The sequence below is a fragment of the Tauraco erythrolophus genome, chromosome Z (genome assembly GCF_009769465.1).
Source record: "Tauraco erythrolophus isolate bTauEry1 chromosome Z, bTauEry1.pri, whole genome shotgun sequence".
Classification (NCBI taxonomy): domain Eukaryota; kingdom Metazoa; phylum Chordata; class Aves; order Musophagiformes; family Musophagidae; genus Tauraco; species Tauraco erythrolophus.
The window spans coordinates 32,168,637-32,190,956 of record NC_141496.1 but is presented as its reverse complement, the minus strand read 5'-3'; the positions used below and the strand labels follow the sequence as shown (position 1 = coordinate 32,190,956).

Sequence of the window (22,320 nt, the reverse complement as noted above, 5' to 3'; positions counted from 1 at the left end):
AAGCTGTTCTGCTGACAAAAAAACCCTGTTACCAGAAATGTTCTCCTTTGGAAAATGCTGTTTGATGATTTAAACAAAACTGTTGACATGCTCCATACCAAAATGAACACTTCATACCAGTTCTTCTGATTTGTGCTTGGGAGGAGTTTCAAGGTTCAAGCTGCTATATGTTCAAGCTGCACATACAGCACTACTTTAGCACTTCATTACTTGTGGCTCAAACTATCCTGACACTCAGATGGGAAAACAAAACTTCAAATCCATTCAGCTGATAGTGCAACATTTTATGTGCAAGCCGTCTCCTTCACCACTGGCACAGGCACACAGAATTACCAGCTCAACATTTCACATAACAATGACAAAGAGGAGTTTTTATTCCATGCTAACTTCAAGATAAGGTAACTAATCTAAAATTAAAGGTGTCTGCAAATAGAGGGATGTTCTTCATTTGCACCCTTCTAACCAAATGCTAACTTTTTCTTCCACTGTCCCAAACCTGGAAACTACTCCCATACAGGTGAGCAAATGCTCAACTTTTATTCAGTGGAAACAGGGCCCAGAGCAAGGCACCCAGTCCTGATCCAAGCATGTGCTTTCTTGCTCTCTCAAACCAAGGTCTTGTGCAGGTATTTCACAAATCTAAGCACAGGAGGGACCTGATTAAAAATCAGTGGAAGGTACTATGCAATCTGGGCACTGATAACAATCCTGAAAAAAAACACATTTAATAGTAATAACAATAACAATAATAATAATAATGATGATGATGATGATGCAACTGTCCCACAGAAATCAATGGGAATAAGGCCCTTGGCTCTTGCAGATGAAATACCCTGTTGCGATACATGCTCATTCTTCCACTCTTTGCACCAAGATCTCTCAGCTTGGCTTCTTCCAAAAGAAAGACATGTTTTAAAGTATGCTCTGTAAGCACAAGGATTGATAATAACCTCTCATACATCTTTTCCTCTCATTGTTTTTGTTTTAAAAACCTAGCAACAAAGTAGAAAAAATGAGAGGAAAACTCTTTTGAAAGTACAGAGTACAAAATCCCTCTTCTATCTAGAAACTATTCAATAAAAGTTACCACCTGGTGATCCAAGAGAGCCATCTTAAAATATCCTTTTGCCATTTGTCACTGGTTTATCGTCTTTTTCTCCCTACTTTTTTTTCAATTTCCGCTGGAAGGGCAGCAGCTGTGCTTAGTTGGAAACAAAACCATTTCACCTAGAACCACTTCAAACTGCAAGGATGTTGACTGATGGTGTTTTCCCATTCAGAAAATGTCAGCCCATTACTATATGCACCACACTGTAACATGGTATGACTTCATGTACGAATGTCAAAAGCTTCCTGAGAACTTCGCATCATTCATAAAAACAAAGCGTAAATCAGTGGTCTGCTAGCTCATCTCTCCTCCCTTTCAACATAACTGGTCTAAGCAGGCAGTTAACTTAGTAGAACAAATATAATGAAATAGCCTGACCGAAATACTGAGATAATATATGAACTGGCAAAACCTCTATAAAGCTGAAGTTACCACTAAAATGTGGGTAATAGGCTGCATGTGTTGTAAGACCATCTCTGATTTGTGGCTGGGAATTTAATAACCATTTTTGTTACAGATACAGGTTTCCATTGCTTTGAAAATTTGCCTGTAAAATGAGATTTTTTTATTTTGACCTGTTGCTTTTCTATATGCACTGTCACCTTCCTGTGAAACTTCTGGATTAACAATACATGAGTCTTCACACAGATCTTAAAAAACAGTTATGGGGTTGCTGCAGGAGTTATTAGGTGAAGTTTTACAGTCTGCATTATATAGCAAGTAAGATTAGATGATCCTATTGCTCCCTTCTGGACCTAAAATCTATGAGCATGTATTCTTAGAAAGAAAACAAGGCTCTGAGCATGGTTACTATCTCAACTGTAGAAAAGGAACAATGAGTAAAATACGATTTGCTCATTTAAAACATGCAACTAGAATTGTCTTTAAGAAGTAGCAATCAGTAACCCTGCAGAAACATGACACCACCACAGAAGGTCCAGCCCAACAATCAATGGAGAAATACGTTAAGAACACGTCTGTTGTAAGAGACAACACTTGCAGCATAGGTGGTCAGTACTTTGGGTGAATAGACCACCGTCTTTAATACTGCTCACAGCCTGCCAGCTGGCTCAGCACTCACACAGATGATGACAAAGACACAAAAACCCTCAAATCCTCTGAGGACTGTGAAAAGCATGAGAAGAAAAATGTCATGGGAATGTACATCATTGAGTAACGGCCTGACAATATTATTTTGTCTGTAGATGGAAAAAGTAAAAGCGGTCATCTCCTCCAAAACCAAGCGTTAACAAAAAATAAGATGCTTCTAAGAAACCTGTGAAACGGGTACAGTCCTGCTCGCATGTTCAAGTTTCTCACAAAAACATTGGTGCCTCTTTCACCCACTAGCTCCCTGCTATGGAAAAACACTTCTTCAGAGTCTGGAAAATGCTGTTTGATTTCAGTAAATTACATCTCACTGCTTGTCGGTTTCTGATTGATGGCGTAACTTAGGGAACAATATCTGTGTGTGGAATACAGTCTGGAGAAGCAGTCAGGGATTATTGAAAATACAGTATTTATGCAGTTTAAAAATCAGTGGCACATTACGCACAACTTTTTTCTTGAGTGATGAAAAATTACTGAAGTGCATTTGGGAACAAAGGGTATAAGGTCTTTTGTCTATTTCTAAGAACACTCGACTGGTAAGACTTCTTAGTGAGTTAGTAGTGATGGATGCAAGAAAAAGCATCGACTGCAGTTGAGCATAAAGCCAACTGCTCCTCCAACCAATGGGCAGAAAGGAAGACGTCACTGTTCGATGGTGGTCAGAAAAGAGGGAAGAAAATAAAACCAAAGAAAAGAGAAGGAAAATGAACCAAGGATCACTGATTTCTCCAAGCCATTTAGAACTACTGGAGAAGGAGAAAAAGTCGAAAGTTTTATCACACCACATGTTGTTTCTTCATCTATCTGATACGTCATCGTTAGTTGGAAGACTTTCAGAAAACAGCCACTATGAAAGAGCAGTCATCTCCGCAGCATAAATCATTCCAGACTTACTGAATTCAAGGGCCTAGTGCCAATTTACACCAGCCACAGCTATGACTTTATACGTACCTCACCTTCCAAAACTTCATTTGAGTCCTTACGGTCCTGTCATGACACAACCTCCATACTTTTCGCCACACAAAACAAATGCAACAGACACCAGGACATCAGTCACAGAAAGGTCATGACTGTAAACAATTACAGAACCTAGGCAAAATACATATTTCCATCAGACATAAAGAGGAGAAGATTAATTTCAATGTGTAAGTGCATCAGAGAAGCAAATGAGCAAGGGTGCTGTTGGCAGCAGTGTTACTCTGTGCAGAAAAAAAATTCACCATGCACCCAAAAATTCAGCAGGCGTAAAGTAAATGAAGACAAATACTCCCCACACATCCTACAAAATTAAACTGCCAAATCCATTGCTACAGAGAGACGAAAGGCGTGAAAAGCTTACAGAAGGGTTAGTTCAACTCATGAAGTGCAGGTCTGCTGCTGGCTGCTGAAAGCAACGGTTCAGAGGCAATAGACAGCTCAGCACATCTTTGAATGCTGTAGGAGCGTGAGGAATTTGGATATATGAAGTAGCATCACTCTACTCTCTCTTGGTTTTTCTTCTCGTTTCTCTAGCCTCTGTTACGGTCCTGTTGCAGGGACAGAAAAGCAGCTAAGCAGAGTTTGGTTTGCTCCCGCAGGGCCATGTTAATGCCTGTATGTGCTCTACCTGATGCCAGAGCGAGGAACAAGGAAGCAAGAGAAACACTGTCAAAACCACAGTGTAAATTCACCAACACCTGCCTGGATAATTATTGCAGACTGTAGTAATCCTTAGGACAGCCAAGGAACACTGGATGTGAAAAGACAAATTTATCTGCAATAGTTTTAAATGAAGTAATACGATGTGATGCGTGAAAGCGAACAAGAAAGCAAGTCTACAAAGAGATTCACAGCATGGTTGGGACCCAGGAATAGCTGCCACAGGTGGTTCAGAAAGAAGAGGAGAGCAAAGGGTCATTGGGGGGAAATGTTTTTCCACATTGGCCTGTGGAAAAAGTCATGGACAGCGTTTCTGAGAAGAAGAGAGGTAACATAAATCTTTGGTTGGGGCAAAGATAATTCTTTGTTCTTTGTGGGAGCTGGGTGGTGATCACCACGGATGGTACCTCAAGAGACTCTTCACACAACTTAGAGAGGTACACAGGAGCGGAAAGGTACCGACTAACTGCGCTCCTGAACCACGAGACTTCTGAAGCACATGCTCGTACTACTGTACAGCAACAGCCCTACATTGATACTGCACTACAAGCCTTCCACGAAGTAGCCACTGTCTTGCAAACACCTATTTTCTGGCGTCTAGGTTCCTTCCCATCAGCAACACATCTTCTGGCTGCCTGCCCCAAGTCTCTGCGGTCCCAGATGCCCCGGGGGGGTGCACTTACCTCTTGCTTTCGACTCCGAGTAGGAAGGGATGTCCTCAGAGGTCAGGATTTGGGGGAGGCATGTGGGAGTGCCAACCCCCTGTCCTAGGTAGGAAGCGGGTGGGTAGTAGGAGCACATGCGGTACTGGGAGCTGACGGCGTGGCGGCCCTCCATGCCCTTCACCTGTTGGAGAGAGGAGAAGTGCAACAGCAGCCTGTGAGAGCTTAGCCCCAGCACCCTGCAGGCACGGTGCTGCCCTGCACGCACACGGCTTCGAAGGAGGGCATGGCGGGTGGATGGGAAGTAAAGTCCTGACACGCTGGCCATGGGTCTTTGCTCTGGCTGGCTCATGGTGTGCCCACGCTGCTCAGCTACGGGTGAGCCGGTGTGGTGAGGGATGTGAGCCGGTGTGGTGAGGGATGTGACCCGGCAGCAGCAGCGGCAGCACTGGCACACCTGCGGCTGGTTTCCCTCACCTCCGCTGATGCTGTGTCTGGCGCACCAGCATGTACCCTTCACTACAAGAAGCTTCAGCATAGACACCACCACGGGAAGCTTTCCAGACTCCTTCAACTGCATGTGCTCAGTCAGTGGCAGAGGTGAAGTGCCCATCCAGTCCCTACACATCCCCAGAGATCAACCCGTCTCAGACTGGTCGTAACTGCTCTGCCAGGGTCCTACAGGGTGGCAATGGAGGACAGTCCTACCAACTGACTCACTCGGGACACGCTCTGTGGCATCTGAGCAGTGATGGCATGTGCACAACCCATCGCTTTTCTTTTAGTCCAGTGAGATGAACAAGTATTTTCCTGATTTATCCAGAGAAACCAAGTTATGGACAGCCTACATGGGAAGCCTGTAGTGGAGCCACAGCTGGAGACCAGCTAGTAGGTCCACTGTGTCAGCACAGTGTCCACCAGACAAACCCTTCTCCCTGCCACAGCCTGCAGCAAAGTTGGCAGCACTCAGAAATCAAAGTTTAACCTACTCCAATGCCCTGAAATAATCCAAATCATCTCCTCAGAGAGGCGGTAATGCTTTTCTAAATTTTTGTTTTATGAAAGAACTACCATCTACCATTATTTGTTCCAAAGCCCTACAATGTAATGTGGCTACAGTGCTCCAAAACATACAGCCAAACACTTCACAAAATCAGGATTTTCAACAGTAAAGGTAACACCATCTGGTTTCTCTAAGTCTACTGGGCAGTGAAAGATCTCAAGACGGAAAGCTTCCTGGCAGAGAAAAAACATCACCGTTTTGTACCAAGCAAAAAGGCAGCAGTGCCAGCACTAACGCACGTCCAGCTATGCCATTAGACGTTATCTCCACAAGCAGAAGTGCTTAAGGCGGCAGTGCCAGCACTAACACACGTCCAGCTATGCCATTAGACGTTGTCTCCACAAGCAGAAGTGCTTGACAGCCTTTTCAGCCATGTCTCACCTCGGCTAGAGGAACTCTGCCTGCTCCGCCATGGGTCCCAGCCAGCCACGCATCTAGCCCTGCTCCTCAGCCCTTCCCAGGCTGCAAAGCTCAGGCCCCGGGAGCAGTGGAGCAAGGGGAGGAACCTGCTGTTCCAGGTGGCCACCCTGCGCCAGCGGACCCCCCGGGGTCTGGTCCTGGCCAAAGGAGCCACCAGCACCTCCCAACAAAGCAGCCGGAATGCAGTCACCCCTTGTTTTCCAAGGGTCCCCTTAATAATTCAATGTTCATTTTAGTATGCCTAGCTGGAAATAACGTGGCCAGAGTCACATAAAATCCTGCTGGTGCTCTCTGAGACAGAAGGCCACATCTCGCTTCCCATGTGAAGCTGGGTTTGCAGTGAGATGAAGTGCCGAGAGTGAGCAGTGGCTCTTTCCAGGAAGCAAAGTGCATCCCTGCCTGTCTTCTGGCAGCAGCACAGTTGCACATATTTGTGCATGTTCTGAGGGACCATTAGGGCATGCTTTTAGTCTGTGAAAGTAAGAGAAATAATATAATTTTATAATAGAAATAATTTTCTATTATAAATTAAAGCAATACTTAAAAGGTGACTTTTCTTCCATCCGCACCCTATGCATGCAGAGAAAGTTCAACATGTACCCAAGTTTCACCCATGACAAAGAACACATTGCTCTTAAAAAAATGTGTCATGCCAAGGAAGCCTGGACTCAGAAGAGTCACTGACACCCCCTCTGCTGTTCCCAACAAGGGCAGTCTCCTCTTGCAAACAGACATCTGTGGTTTGCACAGACTTCCTCCACAAAACCCAGGCTGCCTCTGCCCTGAGATTATGGACCAGTTATACAGACTGCCCAAAAGCTCAGCCCAAAGGCCGTTTGGAATCTGTGCTTCTGCAAAGCTCAAGAGCTCTGGGAGTACTGGGGGAAAAGAGTTAGCAAACTCCTCCCTGCCCGCTGTTCTGTCTTCCTTCCTTGGGCACGGCAGGGCTGCGGGCAGCGTCCCTGGCCCTCACATCTCCGCCTCTCCCTCTGGCACGGGCATGTGCGTGCGTACAAATGGGAACAGGTTGCCCGCGGGATACGTCGTCCTTCCAGCTGTAACAAAATGGAGGGATCGCTCCCCGGCACTGAACGATCACGTGTGTTGTCTCCTCTCCCTGCAGAGTGGAAGCGGTGACCTGTTTCCTTTCAAACCTTTTTTTAGGGTTTTTCGCCATTTCTTAAAAAAAAACAACTCACCTAAAATCTCTGGATGCAATGAATTATTACTACTATTATTATTAGTGTGTGGTAGCTGGCTAGCAAGAGACATGTTTTATAATCTTATTACCCACACCAAGTCTATGAACCACAGTTCGACCGACAGCCAGAGGCTTGGCTCTGCAAAGAATATGCTGTGTATTAACTGCTGAAGAAAATCTAAAAGCTTGTGGTTTTGTTTTATTAAACTGTTTAGAATACACACCGCAGTAAATCTGAACCATAAGGTTTCCTTTTTATAGTCCTTAGCAATCCTATTTTACAGTAACAATAAAAAAACAACCAATCGTAAAAATTCTTGACCTTAGCGCTGCATTAAAAAGGGGGTTTAGGAGATCATTACCCCACGAGAAGGGGCATTTGCTCTGTATTAACTTCTGCAGCTCTGGAGAGTCCTCGCACATTTTCGGGTACCAGAAAGGGACATAAAAACAGCCCTGGGGAGGCCCTGGAATATTCAGATTATTTCTAACCTGGGGCAGTTCGGCCTTCCGAATGCCCCAGCCAGGTGCCAGGTTTGGGATCGCTGCCTGGGCTCTGCCCTGGGTGAACACTGGGGTCATGCAGGGATCCCAGGAGGAGATGACTGGCCCTCTGGTACCCGCTCATGCCTCCCTCGCCGCTTCCAGCCCTACAGTGAGGCTGAGACAGGCAAGGGCTGGGAGGGTCCCACAAGCCACTCTGGTCTGTAACACCACAGGCTACGCCTTGCTAAAGGCACGGCGTGTTTTGGGTGAGGAAGTGCTGTGGAAGAGAAGGGCACGCGCTTGCTCTTTGCAGAGAGCAAGATGAGCTTCAGAGCGGAGCACCTGAGCTGCTCGCCGGCAGTGCGTCCCCCTCCAGCCACGCGTCGCCCTGCACGACTGATTCACCAAGCACCTCGGTGACTTCAGTGGGAGACACAGATCATCGGGGAAGCACATTTGGCCTATTCAACATTTACGGGTTCCCCTAAATTGTACAACACAGTGCACACTCAGTAACTTTGTAAAGGATGTACTGCAAACAACAGCGGGATGCTCATAACTCCTGAACAAATAAATACAGCCTGATTAAAAGACCACACACACAGTGGAAATTATTCCCCTGTTCCCTTGTAAAGCCAATACTGTGCGTCAAGAGGCAACTACAGCTCATCCACACACAGGCAAGCTGGAAGAAGGATTTGTCCATCACTGAGCAGAACCGTCAGCACAACCCTACAGCAGTGCCCAACAGTCACGGAATATGTAGCAAAAGCCAGGGAAGCATAAAGAAAATGCTCTTGCATCAGTTCAGACCACTCCTGCGAAAAAGCTTTCTCAGCAGCTGTTGCTGAAGAGCAACGTAAAGCCCAGCTGCTCCTTCCAGCCTCCTGGCAGCACCTGCATTATCTCTACATATCTTCTTCACGGAGGAAGAGCTGAGGAGAGGAGGTGGCCAGACCAGAGACAGAGAAGAGGCAAGGCAGGGACAAGTGGTGGCTCACTTCTCCTTCCGGCCTCAGAGACTAGCAAATGGACCTGTGCTCCCTAGATGATTTATTCAGACAAAACATGACCCGTGTCATTCTTCCATTTGCAGAAGCTGCCAGCCACAATCTCCTTGCGAGCAAGCCAGCACTAACTCTTGGCAGCACCCTCACATTTTGCAGTTGATACTGACCATGCGGCTTATTCCCAAGACGGAGTAGGAGGAGGTCACAGATGCTAATCCTGGGTGACAAGGGCTGCAAAAACATCAGAGCAACAGAAGAGATCTAAGTACTATCCTTCATCTCTGCCACTGGTGTACCATGTGATCTCAGCCAAATCACTTCACCTAGGCTTTCCATCCCTCTGTCTCACTCACAACTCATTGACAGCTGCCTTAAAACAAAACCAGTAATTAGGGAAACATCAGAGAAACTCTGTGAAAAGTTCTAACATAGCCTCCTCCTTCTGCCTTGATCTTAAAACTAAAGCCAGCTTTAGGGGGCATAAAACCGCATTTTGCATTTACATGTCATTGTTTGCAAACAACAGAATTCACAGGTTGTTTTTTAGCACAAAGCAAGAAGGCATCTGCTGGGCACCGGAGAAGAAATCCAGACATCAGGAATCACCACTCCGTCACGTGCGGGCTGTGTGACTGTCGGCAAGTCATTTAACACTTCCCTGCCTCAGTTTTCCCAGCTGTAAACCAGGGTTGCCGCTACTCTCCCACCTCGCAATGCTACGGTGCATGAGCTGATCCCTCGCAAATACTGCCGCACTCCCGCTGCCCAAGGTGGCTTTGTTTTGTTCCTAAAACCAGCTAAGCATATTTTCCAGCAGGAGGAAAAAATGAGTCTATGATACCCTGCCTTGACTTACTTTGATTCTAGCACAGAAAATACAAGAGACATCTATATCTGTCCCTCCTTGATAGACAAACTTAATTAACCTTTGCTATTCTGTTCCAACCTATTCTTTCAGACAAAGGCAGTGACCCATAAACAATATGTTACCATCAGAATCTCAACTGCGGTGACACCTAGAGATATAGCCCTATCAGCAGTATCGGAAAATAAACCGCTTAGATTAGCTCCTCCAAGAAATATGGATTGCATTCATGTCACACATGAGCTGTCAGAAACATTAGGATACTTTTAGCATAAATCTGTAGTGTGAAGGGTATGTTATGAATACAGTATATAATACGCTGCTTACACATAAAATCAGGATTGTGTTGGGTGACTTGCACAATGTGTATATATTTACACACACACACATTTTACACCTATTTCTGAGGAGTCTGACTGTACATTTCTGTAAGAAGGCCAGGCTTATGGAAGAAAAAACTGTGCCAGAAACTAGAAACAGGTTGTGGAAGTTGAAAAGATCAATCTTTTTTACTAGCAAGCAGCTATTCTTAAGAGTTCAAACTGCTAGCTGCCCTGTCATGGCCACACTTTTCTGGATTTAGTAAAAGACAGGTTTGCTAAATTAGCTGATATAAACTAATCCCTTCCCAAGCACTGAAGATCTCACCACAAGCAAAGCTGTTTGCTTCAGACTGATTTGGATGATGGTCAAAAGTGCTCTTTGAGCAGAACTAGGGAAGAAGATTGTAAGAGCCATGAAAATAAGGAAGAGGATGGACTGAAGAGCATTGCAACTTACTGATTCCTGTGATATAGTAGCAAGAGGAGCGTGATCTGATTGAAACGACAGGAAAATTGACATTTCAATGTTATGTGGAATATAATAGTCTTAATGTTATATGTTTGCTATGTTTTAAGAAATCCTTAAAAAACATTTTCCTATCTCAGCAATGCTAAATATTTCACTTCCAAATGCTAAATGTAATTCCCATATTAGAAAACTAGTTGAAATTTCTCAGCCTGACTCTCACCGACACTGATTTCAGGTTTTTGCTCTCAACTGGTTTAAAGAAAGAACAAAACATTTGAGGTTTTGGAAGTCAGAATACTGGTTTGTCAAGCTGCATTTGAAAAAAAAAATAAATAAAAGGAAGAAAGGAAAAAAACCACCTCAAAGCACCAAAACAGAAATTATGTGAAATTCTGAAATTTATCCAAAACCTCGTGGCCAACCTTAACCTTTCTCAGAAGCAGGATCCCTGGAAAAAAATGCAGCCACTAGTCCCCAGGTGTTGGGGCACATTCTGCATCTTGCCAATTTTTAATGGTCCAGCTGTAGAAACCGGAAGAGTTTTAACACTTTTTTGGGAGGACGCTGACTCACAAGGAGTCTCGATTATCCTTATGCTGTGGGTCACACGTGAGCAGTTTCATTGCCAGCTTGGAGAATTAAACCTAATTAGATTCGGACGTGTCCATCCAGATTTCACTTTCGTTGTGGCAGAGAAGTCTGCATTCATCTCATCGTTTTCCAGTTGCTGTCCCTAAGCAGGACGCAGTGGGACTGGTTTCAGTAGCATCAACTTCGACTGCATACTGACACACTGACTTGCAGTACTAATGCTGGTGAACTCATTTAACTGTTAATTGTATTGAATGCACATAAATTCCTGTTGTAATGAACAATTATGAGATCTTAAAGGGAGGGCCCAGATGCTCACATAGAACTGGAGTGAAAGGAGATGCACAGTAACCACCACATCCACTGCATTTCCTCTCCAACCTAAGCTTGTCTTTTCTTCAGGTCCAACACCAGACACACTGGACTATCTGCCTTAGAGCTGGCAAAAGCAGCAGAATATAAATGACTGAAGGAGTCTCGATCAAAACTATCATCTTCACTATCCTTATCAAGTCATGATGGACACAGCTTCTGGGATATCCGCATACAAATGAACAAAACCTACACAGAAATATCTAAAAAATTTTGCACCTCTATGAATCCACTCAAGTACACGAGCCTCTGCAAAGAACAAAGACTAATGAAATCTGGCATTAATCCACATTAAAGATTCCGTGATTCAGTTTATTTGCCAAGGCTCAATGATGCATTAATCCTCATCCCATCCCACACACACTCACACGTTTCCTCCCTGGCATTTCTCTCTGGCTCCCTAAATTCTGAAACAGCAGACAGCTAGGCTGCTCAAGGCCTTGTCTGCATCCAGAAGTTATCTTACTTTAAGTATGCAATTCTCCTTGTGTGGTTACAGTTATCCCAGGACAAGTTAAGCCTCCACCAATGGAGCCTGGAAAAGGCAGGAATCTTGCCGACAATGCTCAAACTAGGAGAGCTTCCAGAGAGCACATGAGTGGCTTAGACCAACAAAGAAACCCTCCTGTGGGCTCACAGCTTAGCAAGCCACCCTGACTTGGTTACGGCAGGCATTACACAGCCATCATCATACTGGTAAAGAAGCAAAAATCAGAAACCTTAATCAAAAACAGTTACAGCACTACCAGTCACACGAGCAGACTCACTTGTGTGGTTAAGACTGGATAAACAAGCCTGTGCATGTGAAAGATAAACCCAGTCAGTACAGGCAGCCCAGCAAAAATCCCAGCGTAGATACAGCTACGTGTTTCCTTGGGAGAGAATCAGCCCACACACAGCTCCCAGCAAAAACCCCAGAAGGTGTAAGCAAGGTCTGATTCCTCTTTGCAGATCCCACTTTGAAACTGTCCTCTAACTCCCTACTGTGCTCAACAAAGAAACTCATTCATCCTTCTCCAATTAACACTGTATTTCTGCGATCTTCCCTTGCTGGTAACCTTCCACCGATGCTCAACCCCGTGCAGCAACTGAGAGCTCATTCCCCTCACAACACACCATCTCCAGTGCCACACGGTGTTTTACAACCTTGGCATCTCTGCACCCACTGCCATCACACATTATCTAGCCCAGCTCTCACTAAAACTTTTTATGCAACACTGTGCTGTCCTAACAATATGTGAACCCCATGATTCATAACTCTTCTAGCAATAACCATCCTTCTTGCAGAAGATTCTGCGAAACAGCTTTTAAGTTACACAACACTGACCCTGAACTACACTCTGCCCTATTGAACAGGAGAGGTGGGTCCTGGTTTTAGGCCATTTAGAAGCTGTGGAGATGTCACCTCTGCAGGCAGAAGGCACTACCTCTAGTCTCTCTGCACAGACATCTCACCAGAACAGCACTGAGAGATCCCAGAAGCTTTGGCCAGAAGAAATTAAAATCTTAGGAGAGGTAAATCACTAAATTCACACAGAGGTGAATGGAACCATATGATACAGTCCACAGGTGGGAATGAACACGCAGTGCTCAGAGCCTGCTGGTGGAAGGAAAATGGTCCTTTTTGACAACATCACCCCTTTTTTCCTTAATGACCTCTTTGGTATCCTGCTAATTTGAGTGGCACTTAAGCAGAAGTTAGTTACAGGTTCTGCAGGGCCCCAAGAGACAAGTGCATGGAAAACACGCTATTGCTTTTATTTCTTTAAGGGGTGTCAAAGGTCTCACAAGAAACAGACAATCTCACAGCAAGACAACAGACCCTCTAGGCCAAGACTTTGCGCATATAGTCTAGGTTAAAATGACAGTACATGACAACAGAACCGAGACGATATCATCTTCGTTCCAAGGTGTAACATATTTCAACATATCCTCATGTATTTCTTCCTCAAACACCATGTGCTAGGATAGTCAATACCGGTAATTTACTTCCGTTCTCCTCGAGCAAGTAAAATCACAGAAGTCTTTGCTGGCTGCAGGAATGGCGAAGTGTGGGACTAGCAGCCTGCAAGAACCTTATGTTCACAAGATGAATGTTGCTGCCCCTGGTTTGTGCTGTCACGGTGTCTCCAAGCATCAGCTCTGCAGTAGCCTCTTACCAGCCAGGTAGTGCAAAAGCTTCCGTGTATTTGGAGGCAACTGTGGTGAAGCCTATCAACACACAGAGCAGCTCTTGTCGTGTGGGCTCATACAGTAGAAGGAAGGGAGACAGCTCTTTTCCCTGCACAGCTGTACTCATGGCAAAAAAGGCACATGGAATAGCACTAAACGTATACTGTTGTAAAGCCATGATCTTAAAATTCATGGACCTGCCAGCTGTTGCCCCAGGAGGCCTCCACGTTTTCAGAAGGGACCTTTCCAAGAAAAAAGTGTGTAATGATAGGAAAGCCTCACTGAAGGTTATGTGGACTGCTACAGTAATTGTAACCACTCTGGTCTTACTTCCAGCTCTTCGGCATGGGCACTTAAAACGCTCTTTCAGAGTTGCTCCCTATGCCAGAATCGCTAGAGGAATTCCCTGCCAGCAAAGGGGCCGACTCATCTATTCCTTTCTGAAAGGAGGTTCCGGTGGACATTTAATCTTTCATTGTTGAGTGGTTTCACAACAGAGCCTCTGCAGAAGGCAGCTTGCCCTCTCCTGATGCTCTACAGAAGCGGCCTGCCCTCTCCTGCCCTTGGACAAGGGACATAGGCGTACGCAGGCTCAGAGGGTATAGCCTCTCCAGTTCAATCGCAGACAGAAAAGCACCACTGCAGCCCAAGACCAAACAGCCTCAGGGTCGCTAAAATGGCTCCAATTACTCTGCCAAGAATCCCCTGCCTTGCTAGATCTCTCCTTTTTCCAGCCTCCGACCGGTACTGAGTTGGAGGCCACAATTATCAAATCCAAGAGTGAGAGGGCTTGGCTGGCTTTGGACCCTAGCTAACAAAGTTCCTCTAGTTTGCACTGCTGCAAACCTCTTGGGCACAGCCTGTGACTTGAGGTACCTGAGTCGCAATCGCAAGCCCTGGAGCTGCCACTGCCAGAGCGCACCGTCAGCAACACGCCACGTCGCGTTCAGCTGACTGGCACTAACCACTGCACAACAGTATGGTCTCCTGGGTCACTCCAGCGTCTCGAACGTCAAAGATGGAAGGACAAGGACAGGTTCCTGAATCATAGAATCATAGAATGGTTAGGGCTGGAAGGGACCTTCAAAGGTCATCTAGTCCAACCCCCCTGCAAGGAACAGGGATATCTCCAACTAGATCAGGTTGCTCAGGGCCTCGTCCATTTCTGAGAGCAAAGCCTCTCAGAAATGACATCTGAAGCTCCAAGGATGCTACGTTGGGTAATTCGGTTGGACTCTTCTTCCAGAAAACAGCCCCAAATCTGCTATGATGTAACTCAGAAGATAAAATCAAGCGGATGCCCTTTTTTCTGTGCTTGCAGCAACCTACCTACACCTGTATCATTGCTTTTGTTGTGTTGCACCGTAACCACCCGTGTCTGCTAATTTTCCTAACGTTGGTCCTAATCCCACCTCAGAATCTGGCTCTGGTTTTGCACTGCCGCGAACCTCACAAACAGGAAGGTGGAATCAGACCCAAGAAACAGCTTATCGTCCACCTCACTGTTCCGAGTAACATCTCTGTAACATCATACCTGCCACTGTTTTCCCGACTGGCTTGGCACGTACGCTGCTGGGAGGCTTCGAAGGCTGTTTTTGACAGCCGACCCTACAATCGTACCCCCTGCCTCACTGGAGGAAGGCTCGCTGGCCACTGCCATCTGGTACTGGGAGTAGTTGTACAGGTTGTTGTAGTAAGGATACAGGGACGGCTGGTAGAAACTGCTGTAGTAGGTGGAGTCCACAACCAAATCAGACGTGCTCTCCAAGTGCCCTCTACTGGGGATGGAGGGGATGTCCTGAATCAGCATCCGTCCCTCTGGAAAACAAAAAACCAAGCCATTATGAAACAGGAGGCTCCATGAAGACCATTACCTTTCACCTTCTGATGAGCTACTACTTCTCCTGAAGGCTGGACAGAGATCAGTAAATAGGAAGAGGTGGGGGTCAAAAGGGAAATGCGGCTGGATGTTTGGTGGAAACTCAAGTGGACTAACGTCCGCTCAAAGCCTGAGACCACTGTCTACACACGCCGCAGACTGCAAAACAGGAGACAACACCAACTGCAGGCTAAGACAATGCTTTAAGCCCTCAAGTGGCATCAGTCGATCTGACGGTGATTTACACCAGCCATGGATGCAGCCCTTTATTATTTTTAAATTGTAACAGTGTGACAAGTCTCTTCTAACTCCCTGGAAGGAGAAAGGCCCTAGCTACAGGATGATCCCTCTCCAGCCAGTGTCCTGCAGGTGAGAGGACACTCTCTGAACATGTCCCTAGGAAGGTCAAACAGCCATGAGGCCAAGAGAAGCTGCAGCAGGGAAAGCTCCGCATGATCAGCCAAGGTGTCTCAGAAAACCACATGCTACTTCTTGAGACCATCAGTCTTCGCCCAGCCTCCATACCCAAATTTAGCTCCTGTTTACCTACAAGATCACAGAGCAGAACAAGCTCCCACACCACTGGTGAAAGAGGAGGAGTGCCCAGACCAGAGGCCAGCCGGCTGCCTCTGGCTCTCAGGCTTGCCGACAGAGGTCTACCTCCTCTGTCGTTCCCTAAGATGGGGAGGCTTCTCAGGGGATGTTTTAACTCCCGTTTTCCTCACTCCAGTGTCAACCAGCGCCTTGTGATATCTGCAAGCATGAGGAAGCAAGGTGCTTGTTGGTCGGTACTGTTTCACAGCCAAGCTCTCTTTGCAATACTGCATGAGCTATTTGGCCAAGCAGGACACAGCAAAAGACTGCCACAACCTTAGATAGCCTAACCACAGGGGGAATATACATTGACATATTAAACAAGGGAGCAACTGTAAATCCCACCATCCCTGCAGCTCTGGTTCCAGTTCGCATCCCTGTAACCCTGCCCCGCACCAACTCGTACAGTGTTTGCACCACAATGATCCCTTCTGCAAGGAGCTCCTGCTCTTCCCATGATGTTGTCTAACTCTACCGTGGAGGAGGAAAGGATGCGACTTAAAATACTGATGGTCTCTCAGGGCTACTGGTACAGAGACGAAGCAGCGTGGACAACAGGCACGTATGAAGTAACAGTCCTAAGAGAGATGCCAGGCAGGTATCACCTAGTTCGTTTCAAGTCTTTCTCCTGGCATATCCATCTGTACCTTGGTTACCTACCTGCAAAATGGATGTGGCGGCATTTATTGGCCTCTCAGAGTCACGGTAACAACTTCCACTGTACCATGTATTAGCTGCACGCTAGATCCAATGATCGGTTTTACCAGTTATTGCCATCTACAAGGTAATTCTGTTTCACTTTTCTGGCTGTAATGAAAGCTCTCTGCAATCACGGATAGTCTCCTTCCAGGTCACTAAATTATACAGTGCCCCCATTCAGCTCTTGCTGACATTCTGTTGACATCAACGAACTATACCCATTTATTAGCGAACAGAGTGTTTTATGCCTCCTGAATTTGACTTTTCTGCCCCTCAGCCCTACACGAGCACCAACCAAGCCAGCTGGTCTTTTTCATTGGGAGTAACTCTCAAATTCGCACACAGAACAGAGGAGTCTGCAATGCCACAAAAGACCCTTCACACTTTTTGGAGTTTCATATTTTTATGAAATTTTATTATTGCTATTATTCTGCTTCCGGGCAGGCCTCTCTTCAAGTCCTTTTTTTCATGCCTTTGTTAATATCAGAATTTAGATTACTGGCACTGAAAAGCCAACAACTCTGATAAATTGCAGCACAAGCCTGACTCCCCTTCCCAAACTTAGCTCCTGAATAAAGCTGTGGTCTAACTGTTCTGCTTAATAGAAGCCAAAAGCAAAATCCTCCAACGCGTTCCCTGCTAGGATACAGATTTCACATGAGACAGAGGTATGCAAGGCAGCCAGCCCCAGAACTTCTGCCAGGGCTATGGCACGCTGCACAGATGTGTAATTCCTTCTGAAACCTCTGCAACATCTTTCCACTTCCAGTGCTTCATAACAAGGGATAATACTTTCCGCTAAGAATACTAGCACCAGCAAGACGGGGCATTTTTACACCTACACACAAAAGATGAGCCACCCTGAGGTGTGAGCAGCTAAATGGAAGAGGACGAGAAAGTAGTAGGTTCTGCTGCAACTTTTGGAAAGGTGTCACGCACCATACTTCCTAACATGGGATGAGGTGGGTTAAGCTAGAACAGAGACCTGCCCATAGTTATCCACAAAACCCTGCGAGCATCCTTGACATCTCTGTGATGTTCTGGTGGCTGGCAGCGCTACAGCTCCTTCCTGAAGAAAGAGCAGCAGCAGCAGTCTTCTGCTGCATTAAGTAGGAGAAAAAACTATGCTTTTTGCCCCTTCTTTTCTCTTTCTACCTTCTACCTGCAGTTGGGGCTACTATCATTTGCCACCGAAGGTGCAAAAGGGTTGACTTGCTGCCACTCATTTTCCTTTACCAAGCTGCACAACAGCTGCTGGTGGTTCAGTGCTCAGGCCTGTTATGAAGCCACCAGAATGGTCCTCTGCTTTCCTCCTGCTGTCCCTCCTTTCCCTGATAGCCTCTACAGTACTATCAGTTGCCCTTTCAAGACTCAGTATGCAGTCTGCAGAGTCAGTTACCTGCTCATGCCACCACCCATACACCCATGCACATAAATCCCCAGGCATCAGCAGCCTAGGGCATTCTTCTCTTATAAATGTGGAATTATGGAATCCACAATCCTTGTTAACATTGCTGGCATGCAACTCACCTGAGCTGTGGCCACAACACAGGGATGTGCCCCAGCAGATTAGCAATAAAAACAGGAGCCATGTGAAAGTCTGAGTGAAGGGACAGACCCATCCAACTCCATATAGAACTAGGCCTCCTGACAATGGTGCTGGAAAGACGGCCAGAAAGGTTATTTTTCCCTAAATCCCAAGCCACATCTTGCTCTGAAGAGGGAAGAACTGGAAACATCTGGCAAAGAGTAGGAGAAAGCTGCCACATGCTCCAACTCACAGTTCCCCCCAAATCTGGGAGATTTTCTTTGATGTCATGCTTTGGGACAAGACTGCTTTTTTTCTGTAGCATCTGGAGGAGATTTGATGCTTCACCCAGGAGAAGGGAGACATGTCATGCAAGACAGCTTTGTGTCATCTGGGCTCTGGGCAGATGTCAGGTCAGACCAGATCAAAGCACCCCACCAGTTACTCTAAGTTCCTCGCAGCCTTGAACCAGCTAGCCTGAGGGAGGATGTCTCTGCAAAGATGTGCTCTTGCAGGTCTTCATCAACTCTAACATGCAATGGGTCAAGGGCAGGTCTGCAGAACAGCTCTATGCTCTTACCTTATCCAGCCTGGATGAATCACGTCATCTATTACTACTAATGCATACATCACACATATACAATACATATAGAACATACACAACTGTAAATATATTAAAGAGAAGGAGTTTTGCTATTAATTGAGAAATCCCTGAAAGTCTTTACTTTTTTTCCTGAACAACAAAAGATCAGAAAGAAAAGCAGGTCACACCAGTCGGTAGCTACATGGAGTACCTTCAAAGAAGTGCTAAGCGCCAAGGAGAGCAGAATTAAAGGCCAAAGAACCCTGCTAAACTCTTCTAGGGATAAAACCAGGCACTCAGAGATCTGCCCAGAGAAGATTCCATGTTTGTCTTATGCCCAGAGGAGTTTTTGCCCTATCCATGCCAGTTCTCTCCAGCTGAAGTCTGCTAGCCCACTGGCGGGTGAGCACACTGCTGCTGGGCTGCAGCATCCTCGAGCATGGCCATCTTTTGCAGAACAGGGCAGAGCTATTGCAAGCAACGGCTGTAACTAAAATTTAACTAACTGGAGCTCCTCCTCCGGTCCGTCTTTGGCCTGTACCTCTAATTCTTGACTCCTACCTGCTGTCTGAACTGTCCCACAGCCTTGCCTCTGGCCGCTCAACGACCGAGGTGTCCTCCTCGAGGGAGGCTGTCAGCCCATGGCTGTTTTTTCTGCCAGCAAGGAGAGAATACCAAGGTTAAGAAAGCAGCTTTCAGCTTTTTTTTTTTTCCACAAATGTAATTCAACACAGCTGAATGGCTCCGCTGGCAAGGAGAGGGTCCTCCCCTGCCTCACAGCTTGCCGCATTACAACACCTGCACATGAGGGGCAGCCCTGAGGTTCATTGCTCTAAGGGGAGCAATTTTCGAGCGGAATTAAGCTCTCAACAAGGCAACTGCTGCTGCACCATCAGACTCCCACTCTGCCTCTCCACCTGCCCTTTAAAATAAGAGGGCCACTGCAGAAGCCGGGCTCATGCCTTGGCTGTTCTCATCCTCTATATGGAAAGACTGGGAAGGGCTTCCCGGTCTCTCCCTTGCCACTAGTCACAAATTTTAACATTTTGCAAGTTGCAAGCAGGACATGATTAAAACCACAGGACCGAACCTGTACAAGAAGGAACAGAAATTAGACAAGCAAGCCAAAGAAAGGGTGGTTAATATTCTCGCTCAGTTTTTGGAACACCAAATCTACAGTGCAGGGCCATTAGAGGCTCTCCAGGTGTGAGCAACGCTCTTGCAGTGAGACAACAGTACCCACCTCTTCATGCAGTTGTGCCCTTGGATCTCTAAGCTCTTTCCTATGTCTTTACTAATTCCTGTAGAGAACCGATGCTACTTTTTTTGCACTATGTACACAGTGTGAAATATGGCCCACTCTTTCATAGAAGATCAATATGATGCACGATAAATACTGCTATTGATCTTGCAGTGTTGTAGACGACTCTCCAGCTCTATGGTATATTAATAGTAGTTAACCAGTAATTCATTTCAGGACGGCTGGTATTTTCTTTTAAGGAAGGTGAGTGCTCGGGGTCAGTTACGCATACGGGTCTTATACATTCAGTAACCTATGAGGGGCTCCTGCCTTCACTTAGCAGAGCATGGTGAAAAACAGTGGTCCAGTCCTCAGTTAATGTAAACCAGTCTCAGACCATTTACTTCAATAAAGCTACGGCGATTTACACGAATTGCAGATATGCATGGCAAAATCAACGCAGAAGCCAGCATATAGATCATTCTTTCCCTTCTTACTTTTTGGGAGGAGAGAGGAGAAATGTCAGGGAATTTACAGGAATTTCTATCATCATCTCTGTGTCGCAGATGCAAATGCGTTTTTAAGCATACACACCGAGAAAGGCAAACACTGAAGTTCTGTCTGTAACACTCACTCATTCTGTATATAAGCATGGAGTATTTTCTATTCCTATTGGTATTGTTAAGGGCCAGTTATACATCTTATTGTACACCGATAATAGTAAATTTGCCTGGGCAATTGAGGTCAAATGGAATAAAGTCCATACTATTAGACTTCCTCAGCATCTAAAACAAGCTGGTACCACTCAATTGCCTACCGGGAACCATTACTGGACCACACTTGGGAATCTGGGGGAGAATACCAGTCAGCACACCAGGAGCTGTTTTAAAAATCAGGATAGCACATACAGTCATGTTACAATGTCTGGGAGCATGCAGTGACATGGTTCAATTGACTCATGGGGCCATAACAGCTGATTAGTCCCCATCTGATTGCATATTTCAGAAAAGGTATTCTGTATATGCAGCGTGGCAATTTAGAGAATTTCACTGCCTACATTTATTGACACGAGTTCTCATATACACCTATGGTTAGCCACTTCTATTTCTTATATGCCTACAGAGACTCTACACAGACATGCCGCTGAAGATGCAGAAGAACTGTGACTACTCCAGTAACGCATTTACTCCAGCAGCAGGAAGGCACAGACATCGGACAGTGAGCACAGTTCAGCTTCTGGCAGTTTTCATTTCCTGTAGTTTTCAATTCAGAGTGATTGTTTTCATCACTGCAGTGTTACTATCTTCCTGCAAGCCTGCCTCTGCGGCCGGAAGCAGCTATGCCATTAAAATGTCAAAAAATAATTATTCAGTCGGGAAACACTTGCCTTCAGACCTCAAAAGAGGATCCGCACCTGACAACTTCCCCTTGCTCTGCATAAAAAGCATCAGTACACTCCTATTAACTGGTCTGGCAATACTAAGTCTTGCAACACGTTAGTTCAATTCATAGCTGGCTTTGAGGTCGGACAGTAGCCTTGAATGAGGCCGGTGTGAAATCACTCCCTAACATCATAATCAGGAATGCTGGAACAGTATGTTTCTCCCACTGGACAATCATGACAGAGCTATTTCAGATGTCAAAGAAAGCTGGCGCCATTACTTACTTTCTGCTGAAGACACTCTATCTCCCAAAGAACAAAACCACACATTTGCTCTTGCCTTTGAGAGGATTATTTCTGTTCTCCTCCCATTAGAAGTTGTGGATAATCTTCGGTTCCAGTGCTGAACTTTTAGCTTGCTATAAAGTTAATGTGCTAGACAATGTTCATTCCAGGCAAGGCTGTGGGGCTGTGTATTTTCTGCCACCCCCAAAAAAGGCCATTATCTGTAATTACCCATTACCATGCATAATTATTTCTTCTACTCTGGTCTATGGCCCCCAGGACTTTATGCTGTTACAGCTCACTGCATTATCTTATCAAATTTGTTAAGGAAGCTTTTTTGACCTCTTGAGCACTTGTCACAGCACATACAAAAGCCGGCAGTAAATTGTCTAAGCATGTAGTGTGCGATTGATTATTTGCCCCCTGCATAGTGATACCATACAAAATATTACTCACTAACACCTTCGCTATTCCTGCTCCCTGCTTTAGCTAAAACAAAAAAGGAAAGGAAACCTCTTTAGTAAGGGCAGGAAGGGAATGAAAAGCGGCTGGAGTCTCTCAATGGGAATTTGAGGAACATGACAGCAACACACAGCTAAGGTGTGTTACCTCTGGAGAAGGTCCCAGCAGCTCTCCTCTCC

The 22,320-nt window shown here is 45.8% G+C and overlaps 1 protein-coding gene across 3 annotated transcripts in view; it reads right to left on the bottom strand.

The window, feature by feature from the left end:
- The window catches only part of DMRT1 (doublesex and mab-3 related transcription factor 1), a 60,861-nt gene that overhangs the window by 21,895 nt on the left and 16,646 nt on the right, over positions 1-22,320 (bottom strand). The window contains exons 3-5 of one of the 3 annotated variants that reach the window (XM_086628860.1): positions 18,629-18,634; positions 15,025-15,308; positions 4,540-4,702 (exon numbers count right to left, since the gene is read on the bottom strand). In XM_086628860.1, coding sequence (XP_086484986.1) covers positions 4,540-4,702; positions 15,025-15,308; positions 18,629-18,634 — 453 coding nt within the window. The remainder of the gene's footprint in view (positions 1-4,539; positions 4,703-15,024; positions 15,309-18,628; positions 18,635-22,320) is intronic. The other 2 variants (XM_086628857.1, XM_086628859.1) reach the window with 2 other exon arrangements.